This window comes from Vigna angularis, chromosome 1, assembly GCF_016808095.1.
Source record: "Vigna angularis cultivar LongXiaoDou No.4 chromosome 1, ASM1680809v1, whole genome shotgun sequence".
Lineage (NCBI taxonomy): Eukaryota > Viridiplantae > Streptophyta > Magnoliopsida > Fabales > Fabaceae > Vigna > Vigna angularis.
In genome coordinates this window covers 65013690-65027699 of record NC_068970.1, presented here as the reverse complement: position 1 = coordinate 65027699, position 14010 = coordinate 65013690, and the positions used below count along the sequence as shown (strand labels likewise).

Below are 14010 nucleotides of genomic sequence, written 5' to 3'. Positions count from 1 at the left end.
CTTTCTAAAAAGTGGGAGGGAGGTAATGTTGCCTTATACTATTGTTTTATTTAGAAAAAACAACTAACATTATAGTTTATACCGCGTGAGACAAATATTATTTATGTAATATAAATAAACAATTTTTGATACATGAATTGCATTAAATAAACATTTTTTACAATAATTTGTAGTGGACATGGTTAGAGCATGAATACACACTACGGGGTCATCTGATCTCTGTAACACCTTTGGTATGAGAAAAAAATTGGTTGAGGTTGTTTAGCTGTCTTTAAAATGTGTAAGACAACCAGTAACAAATCACAATAGAAGATGGAAAGTAGGAACTAAAGCATGCGATCAGAAACAAATTAATAGATTATTTAATTTTTGGTCTGATTGCGATTCCAATTGTTTCGGAAAACAGTTCTATCAAATAACTATTAGAAACTAGTTCCAGTATGGCCAAAAAAAAGCATGAGTCCTATTTTAGCACTCTTAATGAAAGATAAGATCAAAAGTTTTGACAGTCCAATTCACGTTGCAAAAGAATAGGCACATTAATGATAGTTTTTGTGACTGTGTTTGTTTACCACTAGCACGAGACACGCACACACCGATCACTATCTCCTTGTGTGCTCTCTGCAAGCACCACACACGAACAACTAACACAACTTTGGATGCCCAATGACAGATGACATTCTCAAGAATTCACCAGACAAAAGCGTTCTGTTAGTTTTATAAAACATTGTATTAAAAAATTAATTCTGCTAAATACAACAATATTCGGGTGAGTCAATAAAACATTTGTGTTCAATACCTGCAACGGTTGGCAAGTTACAGGTTCATAACGAGAACTGAAATAATAATAATAAGATGAGAAACAGAATTGATAGTCCATTGGTATCTGCACTAGCCATGATACTTGAAAACAAACATATAGTACATGAAGGTGAGCTATATATATCTAAGACAAACGAGCAATACTTGCAAACAAACATATAGTACATGAATGTGAACTATATATATATCTAAGACAAACGAGCAATACTTGCATCATAACCATGGACGATGCCAGCTGCAACTTGAGCCTGACGTCTGAAAGGAATCAAACAAATTCAAAGAACCAAGTCCTAGTCGATTTTCAGATCATCGCTGCTTTTCCCACTGCTTCCTCTACACCTTGAGCAGACAGTAAATAGTTAAATATCATCTCACCTACAATTAAGAGACGCAATAAGGAATTTTAAGGCAGTTCCATATCATTCAGAGAAAACATCTGACCTTCCTAAACAATGGCATATTGTATTTTGCACATATGTTGATAATATATACACACACATACAACTCTGAATCCCGTTCATAATTTAGATGACTTATCTTTCCAACATAGTCACCTTATTCTTAATGAATTAATTTATGCCTACAATATAATCTAGGGCATACGTTGTTCTAATCCACAGAGCAATCTTGAATCATCAAATTCAAGGTACAAATCTGGAGTCACTCTTTTTCTTCTTTCCAAAAAATGATACTCTATAAATCATTAAACAATTTGAGTATTAATTCATGATATAAAATACTCAGGCTGGTGAAATCCAAAATGGTAGAGTACAAAAAATACACAAATACATTATGCAAGTGGAATTAAAAATGCATCTCACCAGTTCTCTTCTTGTGGAAGATTACGATTGTAAAATGGAAACTCCAAGAGAAGGGCTGTTTTGAACCATGCCGGTAAGTTCCCATAGACTGATGGTGGCAATGGGATTAAAGGGCTGAAAATGATTTAGCTTAGTCACTTTTTTCTAAACGACAAAACAACATAGCATCATCCCATTGGGTAGAAAGATATTTCTCCTTACTATAACAGAAAATAAATAATAAAATGGAGGTAAACTAACCTTGTTCTTGTTTTGTATATCCTATATCCATCTACATTACCAAACTTCTTATCTGCCGAATCCTGTTTCCATCATGCAATTCATCATCAGGAAAGCCATGAAGTTATAGCATAATTTTGATCAAATAATAGGTAAGAAGCAAACCTCAAGCAGCGGAATGCCACTGACAAAAAGAAGCAACAATGTGAGAAAGATCGGTCCAATGATAACCAGCCATTCAGCACCCTCCAGTACAGGTGTAGATGCCAGAAATATCCCCCACCAAAGCAATATCTAAGTTAAGCATTCATGACCCATCAAGGTTTTACGTTAGTTTTCTAATAAAATAAGAAATATTGTCAAAACATTGAAACCCCAAAAAATACCAAAATCAACCAGTAGCCAAGCAGCAAAAAGGGAGAAAATTATCACTTTAGTTTATCTTACATAGAAGAGGTAGGAATGTAAAAGGATAGTCTATTCTGGCATATCTCAGCAACCCTATGCACATTTTCGTGGAAATAGCTATACAATATCCCAAGTCACAATTTATCATTGGTTGAAATTTATTTGAAATCATATAATTTTGTAGGTCTCATTTCTAATTTAATAAGCTCTACTTTGATTTTGTAGTTTCCAACAAATTTTGACCAATAGTAGAGTGTTTAAGAAAATTTGTTGCTAGCATTCTCTGTATAATAAAAAAAGTTATACATGTATTGAAATAAAATATGCATGATATGATACACATATATTGATATTATTTATTTCAAAAATTAATTTAATTTAAAATTTATATTTATTTTATCCTACAATTCAATTATATATAATGTTAAAATTGACATATTATTGGATCAGTTTCAAACTCATAGATGGCTGTTTCAAATTTTTTGTCCAATAAGGACAAAGACAAACTTGTCCTAAGCATACCCCTAACTGCTGCAGCTGCACTAATAGTGTGTTAGGGTAAATAATTTAATTCGACAATTAATCGATAATTTTATCAAATGAGAGCTCACATATTATATCATAAGCTAGACTTGAACCTTACTCAATGAGTTGAAAAAGAAAAAACCTATTTCAAAAAGCTACACAATAAAAGTTGTTGAAAGAAGCTAAAAGAGATTATTAGAATGATCCTAGCTGAATTCAAAAATTCAACTAATCTTACTGTACATTCTTCCATATACAACCTGCAATACCAAAATATTTTCGTTTGAAAGCAATACTAGTACGTACCTCACCAAAATAGTTAGGATGACGAGAATATTTCCAGACTCCAACATTACACCACTTCCCTCTATTTTCTGTTGATCTTTTGAAATTCAGCTTTTGTTGATCTGCTGTACCTTCCACAATAAAACCGACAGCCCACAAGATCCAACCTATTATATCCACAACATGTAGAAAGGGATTTCTGTCGCTTGCATTAACCAATGTAACCGGTAAACTCACAGTCCACACCCAGGCAGCCTGTAAAAAATCAAAGTAAATTGACCATTACAAGACACCAAAAGAGAAGGTTTCCTGAAAAAACAAACATCAGCATGCTAAATCATAAAACAAAAATGATACAAATCTAAGAAACCTGAAATATCCAAAATATGGCCAGTCTACCCAAATTAGTACGCATTTCATCAAAGCGTCGGTCTTCTCCCCACTGCAAAATTCTGACAAACATATTCAGAAATTAGATCAACTATAGGACATGCATAAAGACACTTAGATAACTAATAGTCCTGACATTAAGCTGCATCCTACTGTTGAAGGCAATATAGCTTGAGGATGAAGATTTAGAAGAAATGATGCGTTTAACAGAAAATTGAATAAATAACCTTTTTAAAAATTGTGATGCCTTGCCATGATATTTTCTTTAATCACAAATTGGTCATTGAACAACTATCCAGGTATACGCTAAACAATGCAGTATAATATAAAAGAGCTCCAATTAAAAGGGAATTTTACAAAAATAAACATCAGCAATACAATATGGTAGTCATATCATACGTTCACGTTCTGGCAAAGTAAAGAGAAAATAACCCATTCAATTCAAGCATATAAAAGTTGAAGATGAAATGAAACATTCATGTTCTGGAAAAGTAAAACGTAGTAGATAAAAAGAAAAAGAATTTCGAATGAAAGTGGTTCAAATGGTATAAGATACATGGAATAAACCACGTATAATTCACTAAAGTTATACTACTCAATGCTCTATAGAAGTACTACAACGGTACCACCACAAATTTACCAAGGTGCACGGTTTACTTTAATTGCAAGAAAAGCACACAAGACACCATTCAGTCATATTACATAAACATATACATATACGTACCTGAATAACAGGAAAAACGCCAGGCGAATTCCCCATATCCCAACAAACAAAGTCAGGATTATCTGAAAAGAGTGATTTTATTCAACATCGATCGGAACCCAGGTAGGAGAATAAAGACTGTTTTGTAATCGTCAATTATAATTTGCTTTTATCCTGATAATTCAAAATACACAAAAAAGAAAAGGATATGTCAAATTACCTGCCGAAAATACCAGGAGCCTTTGATCACCAGGGTCAATACAGCAATTATGATGAAATTCGTGCTTCCTTCAAAGAGAAATTGATGGCAGAACGATTTCAACAATCACTTCGTTTTATTAATTAACAGAACAATAAAATATACCAGCTACTTCTCTGTTTATTACCAGAACAGAATATAATAGTGGTTACTTTTTGAAGTCAAAGAAAAGGTCAAAATGCAGTAAAGAATAGCGATACCCGCAAAATCAGTGACTTTGTCGAATTTGAGGAGCGCAGTGATGACGAAAAACAGAAACTGATAGCCAATCTGAAAAATTAAACAAAGATAAGTAAATGTCTGAGAAGAACAGAAATAGAAAATGTATGAGATTGCGAAAAAAGAGAGAGAAGAAATCGAAAATGCTTACAGTGACAAGTGCGGTGAACGCTAAGAAATGAGAGTCGATGATAGTAGCCATTTTCTTTGCTTCTTCGAGGGAACCAAGAAGAAGAGAAGATGATGAAGAAGAAGAAACGTGAAAGAGGTTGAAGTTTCAAGACAGCGTGTTGTAGTGTGTGGTGTGGATGAATATATAACCAATGGTTTTATGGGTGAATGAGAATTGCGAGGAAGCAAAGTTTGTATATTTATTATTTAAATATTTTTATTTTAATTATTTATCTTATTAGAATGTAAAGTATAACTATCGTTTAATATTTTTAAAAATATTTAAAACTTTTATATTTTTTAACTTAATCTTTATCAATTAATTTTGTTTTAATACATAGTGTACATCTCATTCAACGAAAAATTTAATTGATAGAAACTTGATTAAAAAATATAAACAAAAATTAATAAAACTTAATTCAAAATATAAACAAATTCACAATGACTTAAAATTCAATTATACATATAAATATTGTTATGTGAGGAGATTAATAAATAAAGACGGCTTGAATAGTTTTCTTATTTATGCAATTTAGTGTATTTTTTAAAAAACTTTAAATTCTATATGTAGTTGTAAATCTTCCATTTATAGTTTTTGTTGATGAATTTTGGCGGGAGAAAAGTCATTGTTACAATAAGATGACATAAAAGTATAACTAATAAAGTGATATATTTCTTTAAAGTCAATGTTTATGACTACAACTAAAAATGAATAAATAAGGTAGGTAAATAAAACAATTACAAATTCGAACAGTAAATTATTTAAGTTTTCTCTATACTATTAATTTACTTACAAAAATACATTATAAATAAAATGTAATAAAAACAAAAGAACAATAAAATTGAGTTCTTTGACGAAAAGGTGTTAGTGGAGACATTGGAATTGTGTCATTTGTGAGTATTAATATTTTAGAGATAGATAAAGATATAAGCCTTGTTCATGTGAACAGTTTGGTTGAGTCTTCTTTGGCGGATATTGAGCGAATTTTCTGACAATTTATTTTTGTAGTGGTCTTGGTTTTGAATAAGGGCGGATCTTTTTTCTTTATATTTATATAATTAATATATAATTGAAATTCTTTTTTTAATTTTTAATATATTTTATATATTTGACATTTCTAAATTTTTTTATATCTATATATATATATATAGAAGGATTTTAACACCTCTAGAATATTTGTCGAAAATTCGTCTGTGAAGATGTTTCCGATGTTTAATAAAATCAATTAACATATAGTTAAAATTGAATAGAAAATTAACTAGAAGTTAAGAAAAAAAACTAGATTGAAAATGTTTAGTAATAGATTTGATGTTATGCATTTAGTCTAGATTGCTAATTTACTGTTATAGATTTAAAATAATTTTCATTTCTATAGATTAAGTGATAGATTCAGTAAAATGATATAAAACTTATTTTTATATTTGTATTATGAACAATATGTTATTTTTATTATAACTTCATTTATTTACTTACTTGAATTAGTTTAAAAAATATTTATTAACTTAAAATCTTAAATTAATTTTTGTAAAAGCACATTTTCTTTTAACTAGATTGATACAGAAGTTATGATGGTGACAAAAAAAAAATCAAAATTTTAACCTAATTGACCTTTAAGTTGAATTAGTAATAACAAAAAACACTCAACCCAATCAAATATTTTTTTGATGAATTGGATAATAGATTTGCCTAAATCCTATCTAATCCAACTCCTAATTTCTTCTTTTTCTATCTTAATAAATCTTGTATAATGTAAATTTATGGGTTGAAAAGAATATTGACATAAAACACGTGGTGTATGTGTTTTTTTATTTGATAAAATAAATTATTTTAATTTCAAAAAATAATTAAGTTTAAACAAAAGGTTAAACTTAAAATAATGAACATAAAAAGTAAAATGGGTAAAATTAGTAAGGTCATATTTTACTTTGAAAAAGTAATTATTTAAAAGGTAAAATGAAAAAGAAAATATGTACACCTAGTATAGATAATAAGTTGATGAAAAAAATATTAAGTAAATACATAATCAATCTTGTTATTAATCAATATGGACATTAAGATAGTCCCATAATTGATTTTACACCTACATAATATGGACAATAAGATAGTTCCATAAGTTAGAAAACATCTTTTAACACTGTTCTCTACAAATGAAATTATGTATGTATATAGTAATTAATACTATCATGTTAAAAATAGTAATTGTAAAAAACCTTATTACAAAATTGAATTGAGAAGGGCTAAAAATATAATAAACAATGCAATGGAAATTTAGATAAAATCAAAACCAAATAGAATGCTACAAAAAAGAAAAGCAGAATGCTATAGAGCCCTAGTCAAATTATCAAAACTGATACGAAGAAAATCTAAAACTTGTTCAAGCACGAGCTGCTCCCTTGAGGCTAACCATGCGAGTAGACACATCGCCATGGGATCCCCTTAATCCTGAACCCCTTTGAGCAGTCCTCCCTGAACCTCCATATGAAGCACCTGTTCCTCGTCCCCTTGAATAGCCACTCCCAGCTGCTTGGCCTAATGCCATTGGTCTTCCACCACCACCACCATACCCGGTACGCCCACTGCCTGATCTTGGCTGAGAAAGGGACAGGTCTTGCCATCTACCACCTGAAGATGTTGTTCCACTGCCGGCTGCGGCTGCGTAGTCCTGGCCTTCTCTCCGCCTTAGAGGCAGATCTAGTCCACTACCACCTATCCTTGCTTCTGTTGCTTTTTCATTATTCTCCGCAAGAATAGATAACTTCTCGGTCAACTGGAATGCCAATGCCTGCAGCCTAGAGTGTTCGACATCTTGGAAAAGAATGCATTCGGTTGGCTGGTCCCAGCTTGCATAAAGCTCCTCATTGATCATCATCCTACTGACAATGCTGTGAGTACGAGAAACAGAGAGATCAAAAAATTTTGTGAGCTGATCTAAGCACAAGGATTCATAAGACGAAGAGAAGGTAAAGAGGTATGTCCTCAATGCCTCCTCCTTGATTTTGTCCTTCAACATTTCAAGCACACTGTCTCGATTTTTCACAAATTTCCATACATCAAGAGTCACAATAATGTCATACGCCTTCTGGAAGTCTCCCTTGCGAAGAACCCTTGTAGCAGCCATAACATGGTCTCTCACATTTTCCGGTGGACCAGTAAATGTTTGTTTCTCGCTTACTTCAAGCAAGCGTCGGAAAGTTTTACTAATGACCTTCCGTTTGGCATCATGAACATTGGCTGCCAAGTTGGGAACTTCCAGCAGCATAGCAGATACAAGATGTACGGCCTCCAGTAGCTCAAGATTGATGTGCATATGATATGGCATCTGCCGTCTTCTTTCCAACCTTTCCTGAAAGATAAATGAGAAGAGTTATCAGCAACATGAAAATGTAATTTATCCAATTCTAGAACAAAGAATTGATTTAAAATGCATTAAAATACTGTTGTCCAATCACAAGATGAAAAGTTAGTGTTTATCAGGAAGCAACCTGATAATTGCAGAACCAACAAAAAAACAAGAAAGCCAGATCAGCCCTCTCTTGACGAGTTGAGTACCAGCATGCTGACCAAATGATTATTAGTTTTACATTACTTCAATTTCTTTCAGTTCTTTGGCTATAAATTCTCCCCATGATGTCATTTTTCATATAAAAAGGTTTACCTCTTCAGTACTAATTTACATGGCACATCTAAGCAGTTAAACATATTCATATAATTTTCTGATTAATTGCAATACATCGATTAACAAAGCATAGTTTCACTAAACAAATTAAGTTTAACACGTAATGCCTGAGGAGGATCTAGGTATTTTAAGATATATTTTTGAAAACATCATGATAAGAAAAATAGCATAATCATACACGTATACATAAGCATATCTTACAAATACTCCTTCAGTAACTTAGTAATAACAACAAATGCATTGAACTCTGAACAAAGACAGGCACCTAATAAGCTTCCACAGTATCAATCAATTGAAAATAGGAGGTCAATACCTGCTCTGGAGTCTTCTCGTGATAACGACTTTGTGACACACCTTGTGCCAGCAACTCCTTCACCCTTCCACCAGAGTAGAGTTCAGACAGACAGCCATGTGCTTCAGAAATCAGTCCAACCCGAAAAGCGCATAAACCTAACTGTGACATAGCCCTGTTAAAAAGTATCTGCGTTGAAATGTCTAAATGCTGAACACTATCTTGCAAATGGCTCATAAGCAGGAGATCACGGGCAACTGAGAACTCATCAAGAAGTGCATGCTGATATATATCACAGAGCATTGCACGTGCTTTAGTTCGCTCATCTCCATATTTGTATATCAAAGATACCAATACATCCATCAAGGTCCTGTTATACTCAGGGAAGGTGGGTTTTCGTGCCACAACCTCTGGGGTAGCAACAAATGCAGTTGGAACTCTTGGTTCAAATTCTTTAGACTCCTCACTTGCATCCCCTCCGTTCTCCCCAGCTTCGGTCAACTCAGTCAATTTTCTCATGGCATCATAAACCTCCTGTGGTTTGTAGTAAATGAGCTCAACCCTCCTCAAGGCCACCTTAGACGTGGCTTTGAAATTTCCAACTCTTTCAAGATATTCCTGAACATTCTGAGCAAGAACCAGAAACGTGGGTTCATCCCTAAGTCTCTCCACATAGTCACGTGTATGAGGATCTATGCATTGCAAGCTCTTGAAAAACTCAACATCAATTCTTTCTAAGAAAGCAACTAAGTTACCCCAAACCCGAATTGGTCCATTATAGTCAGTACCTTTCTGAGTTTCATTCTCATCTGGTTCCACAGAATCATCGACCACTATGTTTGGGTACTGGACTAAAATATCAAGAATGATCAGCATGTTCTGCACACATTTTTTCCATACATTTATTGGCATGTATCCATTCAGACCTGGATTAACATCAAACTGAGCAGAAACCACACTGAACAGAATTTCCAGCTTCTGTGCAGGTGTCTTAGCAACTTTTGTTAGGAAAGTGAGCTGCTCAACCTGTTCAAACCTCCCAGTTCCCTTCCTTCCTCTAGCAGACACAACCTCTTTAAACTTCTTGTTAACAGCGTCCCATGTGATCTCACTAGGGTTTTTCATGAACTGTCTATCTAAAAGTCTGTCCTTCTTGCTAAGCTTTTGGTCCCAAGGACCTTCATCTGGCTTCTCATCGTCATATTGAGAAGCTTCAGAATCCGATTTGGCTTCTGGTTTTCGAAGCTGCTCTGGATCAATAATCTCATCATCACTTTCATAATCTTCCTCACTCTCCTCTTCCTCTTTCTCCTCCTCACTCTCAGGGTTCTCCCTGCACTTATTAATCAACTCCTCGTACTGCTTGTTATTCTTCTTCAGCTTCTGCTTCATTGAGTTCAAGGCTTTAGCATTGCTACTACTCATTTTCTTCTTGGCATCCTTATTAGCCAAAGCCTGAGTCAAGAAATCTTCCAACATCACAAGTGCCTTGATGTAAAGGTTGGGGACCTTCACCGACTCAGTGATGCGCATGACTTTCTCAAGCTGTTTGTTAATCTTGTCAAAATTCTCTAGCAAGCTCACCCAGTCGTTGATCTTCATGGCATTCTTCATCTGGTCGACAGTGGAAACCATCTCCTCGAAACGCTTGTCTTTAGCCGACCTGACAACACGTTTTTGGCCATCGGAATCATCACTGTCACTTGCATTGTCCTGCAGGTACCTGCTTGTCACTGCTTGATTGGCAGAATCACCAACCGCCGTTTCGACCTCCTCGTCATAATCGCTCTCCTCCTCCTCGGAATCACTTCCACCCTGCCATTAAGTAAATAAAACACGTTTTGATATCGCATACTTTCCACAACTCAATGAATCAAAACATAATTAAGAATGTGCTAAGAACCTGGGTCCAGAATCTCGAAGCCATCCTTTGTCAAAAGTCGCGAGGAGCGTCAAGAATCTGCAAATGAACATAATATAAAACTGTGGCTGTATGGCGAAAGCATAAAATCAGATAAAAAAAACATATTTTTTTAAAACAATCGTCTCACAAAAAAGTATGAAAAACCCTATCCTATTGAGGCTTCTTCCAAATTTACGGAAAAGAAAAGCACAGGGACGATCGGTTATTCAACAACAATCCCATGACTCAATATTCAACACTAAATTTGTCAATTAAGCGTAACAAAATTCTCAACCAAAACAAACCAACTATGAGAAAAACCCACAACGTTGGGTGATACAATGACACCCAAGTAGACGCCTTTGTTTCACTCGAGCACAAAAGGAAACGAAATAAATCGAAAAATGGAACAGAGAAAACGAAACATGCATACATAAACAGATTAATGCGGACGGAGTAAAGAAGATCAAAATGGCGTGCCTACCGATTTGCGATACGAACGAAGAGATTAGGGAGAAGACAGAGAATGAATGAGATTTGGAATGTGATGAGTGAATTAACGTTGGTGAAGAAGAATTAGGGGTTTTGTATACTAAACTGGCCAGAGCCTACGTGCTGTGTAACGTGTTATGTTGGGAGTGTTAAGGAAATAGGGTTATTAGAGGGCACTACTAGAGAAGAAAACGGAGAAAGCAAAAGTTAAAAATTAAAAATTAAAAATTAAAAAAAATTATATATATATATATATATATATATATATATATATATAAAGAAAAATGGGAAAACAATAAATATAATCCTCACTTGATTGTAAATATAAATACATTTAATGCAGATATAGATAAAAACTTTTACATTCTAATTCAATTAAAAATAGTAATTGATATGGTTTTAAAATAATTATGATATAAGAGAAAAAAAAGCACATGAATTCATTTTTAATTTGTTGATGATGTGAAGTTTTCAAAATTTAGAATAAATTTAGCAAGCTTAGGAATATGGTCATGTTTCTATTAAATTATAATACAAAGCGTTTTCTATTATTAGTATATGTTATTTTTGAAATAATAAAAAAAATATTTCAAATAATATTTTTATATTGCAACTTTTTAAAAATAATTTAGATAAAATAAATAATTTTTTTGGTTTATTATTTTCTCTAAACCTAAAATTACGAATTGTTTTTTAATTTTTTTATAAAAAACTTAAACTAAAAACAAAACCCCTTCCATTAACGTTATTTCTAAAATTAAGCCCATTAACGTTGGGTGGCTACTTTATTTTGCAGGGGATGAAATGTTTTCGATAATCCATGCTTTATATTAAAATCATTGAAAAATAGGGTTCATTTACGCTATTCATTCTAGAAATTTGCAAAGAAATAACGCGTCTATAAAATCATATTTTCAAAAATTGCTGTGAGGTACTTCTTTTCAATTGTTTGGAATGAAACCACATTCAAATACATATCTCAGGCCAATCATTCCTTGAGATTTAGGTTAAAAGTAATATACTGTTTGTTAAATAAGTCAGTGAAAGATCCAACATTACAAAGCATTCTAACTCATCCAAATCCCTCACAAGATTCTGGTTTATCTGTTTTAGCTGTCCTGAAAACTGATATATTTTGATTCTTCATTACAGCTGCCAATGCTTTTGATTAACTTCTTCTAAATAATGTTAATAGCAAAAACTAGAATTTAGCATATGCAGAGTGATAAGAAGTGTGGTACAAGTTCAATATTACTGATAACTGTTGATACTATTGTAGTTAGACAAACTTGTTGACTGTTGAAATGTATATTACCTTTCAATCCCATTGAAAAGAATGAGAGAAAAAATGGATAATCTTATATGATACAAGCTGAGCAACCTGCATTATCGGTTTAAGGAATTATGAACAATGGTAGGACTTACTAGAGGAAAATTTGCATTCAATCATTAAGCAGGAGCAATGGAGACTTTGTCAACCTCTACAATATACTCAAGGGTTGCAAATGGAGGAATTTGCACACCAGTGCCTAAGTCAGCACCATTCTCTCCAAACCCCAACTGAGGAGGGACTATTACCTTCCTTTTGCCTCCAGCCCTCATAGTTTTTAGCACATATTCTATCCCTTCACACACTCCCTTACTGTATGGCCTTGATCCCATCACTAGAGCCAATGCTTTCTTCTCTCCTTCAAATGTGTTCACAAACACTTCTCCATTGTTTTCAACTTTTCCCATGATATCAATCACAACCAGATCACCAGGTCTTGGTGAAGCACCACCACCAACTTTCAATTCATAGTACCTGTAATTCAACGCATCAGAAAATGAGGCCTATAACTGTATAAAATTACCACCTAGCATATGATAGAGTGTGAAAGATAGTGAACCTTATGCCATTAGGCAGCAGCACCTCTTCCACCTTGTCAACATTCCTATGCAATACAAGAATCTCATCAGTCATCACTAAAGAACCAACTAATATATATAAGCTTTGCTGCATAGTTTTGGTGAATGTAAGAAAAGAGGGTTGATGTTGAAAAGTCATCTTAATTGCAATGAGTTCTAACCTGCCTTAAAAAGGTCTACTTATAGAAAAGGGCTGGCCAAAAAGACTAAGTAAAACTTAAGTAGTGATTAAGGATATGACAAATGTAGTTCTTGTAAGACTCGGACACTTTTTACATTACAGTACAAACCAAATCCTAAGATCTATAGAAACTAGGAACACGGACCTTGTATTTGCCTCTTGCTGAGACACTTCAAGGCGAGTCTTGATTTGTTCTGAGATGACACCAAATGCAAGAAAACCAACCCATGCAAGACCTGCTCCTAGCCCAAACCTTCTGGTCAAGGAAGTGGCTATCCAATCTGTGGATTCAACCTTAGTGGATGAAGTGACTGGTTTGATGGGCTTCTGTTGCTTAGCTTCATTGGACACCGGGGGCTGAGATTGTGGTGGAGGAGTTGGTGGTGGAGTTCCTGTTGATGAAGAAATGTGATGAGTTCTGGGAAGGGGAAGGGAGAAAATTGGTGGGGAACCAAAGAAAGTAGCCATCTTGAGGATGAAGGAAAGTTGGTTTAGATAGAAAAGGTAAAAAGAAATATCTCACAAGGTCCAGTTAGGAGATTGTGGTCCCCACCTTATCCCTCTCAGGATCCATCTTAGCCTTTAGTTGCACATGTCACAGATGATAACATAAACTATAAAACCTTAGCTGTTACGTATAAATTATGCAGAACTGATTCTCTGCTTTTACAGTAAAACAAAAATAACACGTTTCTTTCTTTCTTTCTTTCTGTCTTAAAGGGGAAAAGGGAAAAG

The 14010-nt window shown here is 33.8% G+C and overlaps 3 protein-coding genes across 6 annotated transcripts; all 3 read right to left on the bottom strand.

Annotated features, from left to right (window-relative positions):
* Positions 1-868: 868 nt before the first annotated feature.
* LOC108332386 (uncharacterized) lies at positions 869-4961 on the bottom strand. Of its 4 annotated transcripts, none has more exons than XM_017567629.2 (10): positions 4803-4961; positions 4633-4702; positions 4394-4461; positions 4195-4256; positions 3451-3532; positions 3102-3335; positions 2028-2156; positions 1884-1945; positions 1644-1757; positions 869-1161 (listed from the first exon to the last, which is right to left on the bottom strand). In XM_017567629.2, exons 1-10 carry the CDS (start codon positions 4851-4853, stop codon positions 1113-1115), a joined length of 921 nt encoding a protein of 306 aa, XP_017423118.2. In that variant the 5' UTR covers positions 4854-4961; the 3' UTR covers positions 869-1112. The 4 variants fall into 4 exon arrangements, with proteins under 4 accessions (XP_017423118.2, XP_017423120.2, XP_017423119.2 ...); XM_017567631.2 differs by having other exon boundaries at positions 1016-1155; XM_017567630.2 differs by having other exon boundaries at positions 1019-1197.
* Positions 4962-7069: 2108 nt separating this feature from the next.
* Positions 7070-11342, bottom strand: LOC108334167 (eukaryotic translation initiation factor 3 subunit C). The gene is made up of 4 exons (XM_017569857.2): positions 11179-11342; positions 10695-10751; positions 8813-10606; positions 7070-8166 (listed from the first exon to the last, which is right to left on the bottom strand). Exons 2-4 carry the CDS (start codon positions 10716-10718, stop codon positions 7198-7200), a joined length of 2787 nt encoding a protein of 928 aa, XP_017425346.2. The 5' UTR covers positions 10719-10751; positions 11179-11342; the 3' UTR covers positions 7070-7197.
* Positions 11343-12409: 1067 nt separating this feature from the next.
* Positions 12410-13869, bottom strand: LOC108333234 (peptidyl-prolyl cis-trans isomerase FKBP17-2, chloroplastic). The gene is made up of 3 exons (XM_017568621.2): positions 13421-13869; positions 13076-13120; positions 12410-12990 (listed from the first exon to the last, which is right to left on the bottom strand). The coding sequence occupies exons 1-3, from the start codon at positions 13741-13743 to the stop codon at positions 12636-12638; spliced, it is 723 nt and encodes a 240-aa protein (XP_017424110.2). The 5' UTR covers positions 13744-13869; the 3' UTR covers positions 12410-12635.
* Between the last annotated feature and the right edge of the window lie 141 nt (positions 13870-14010).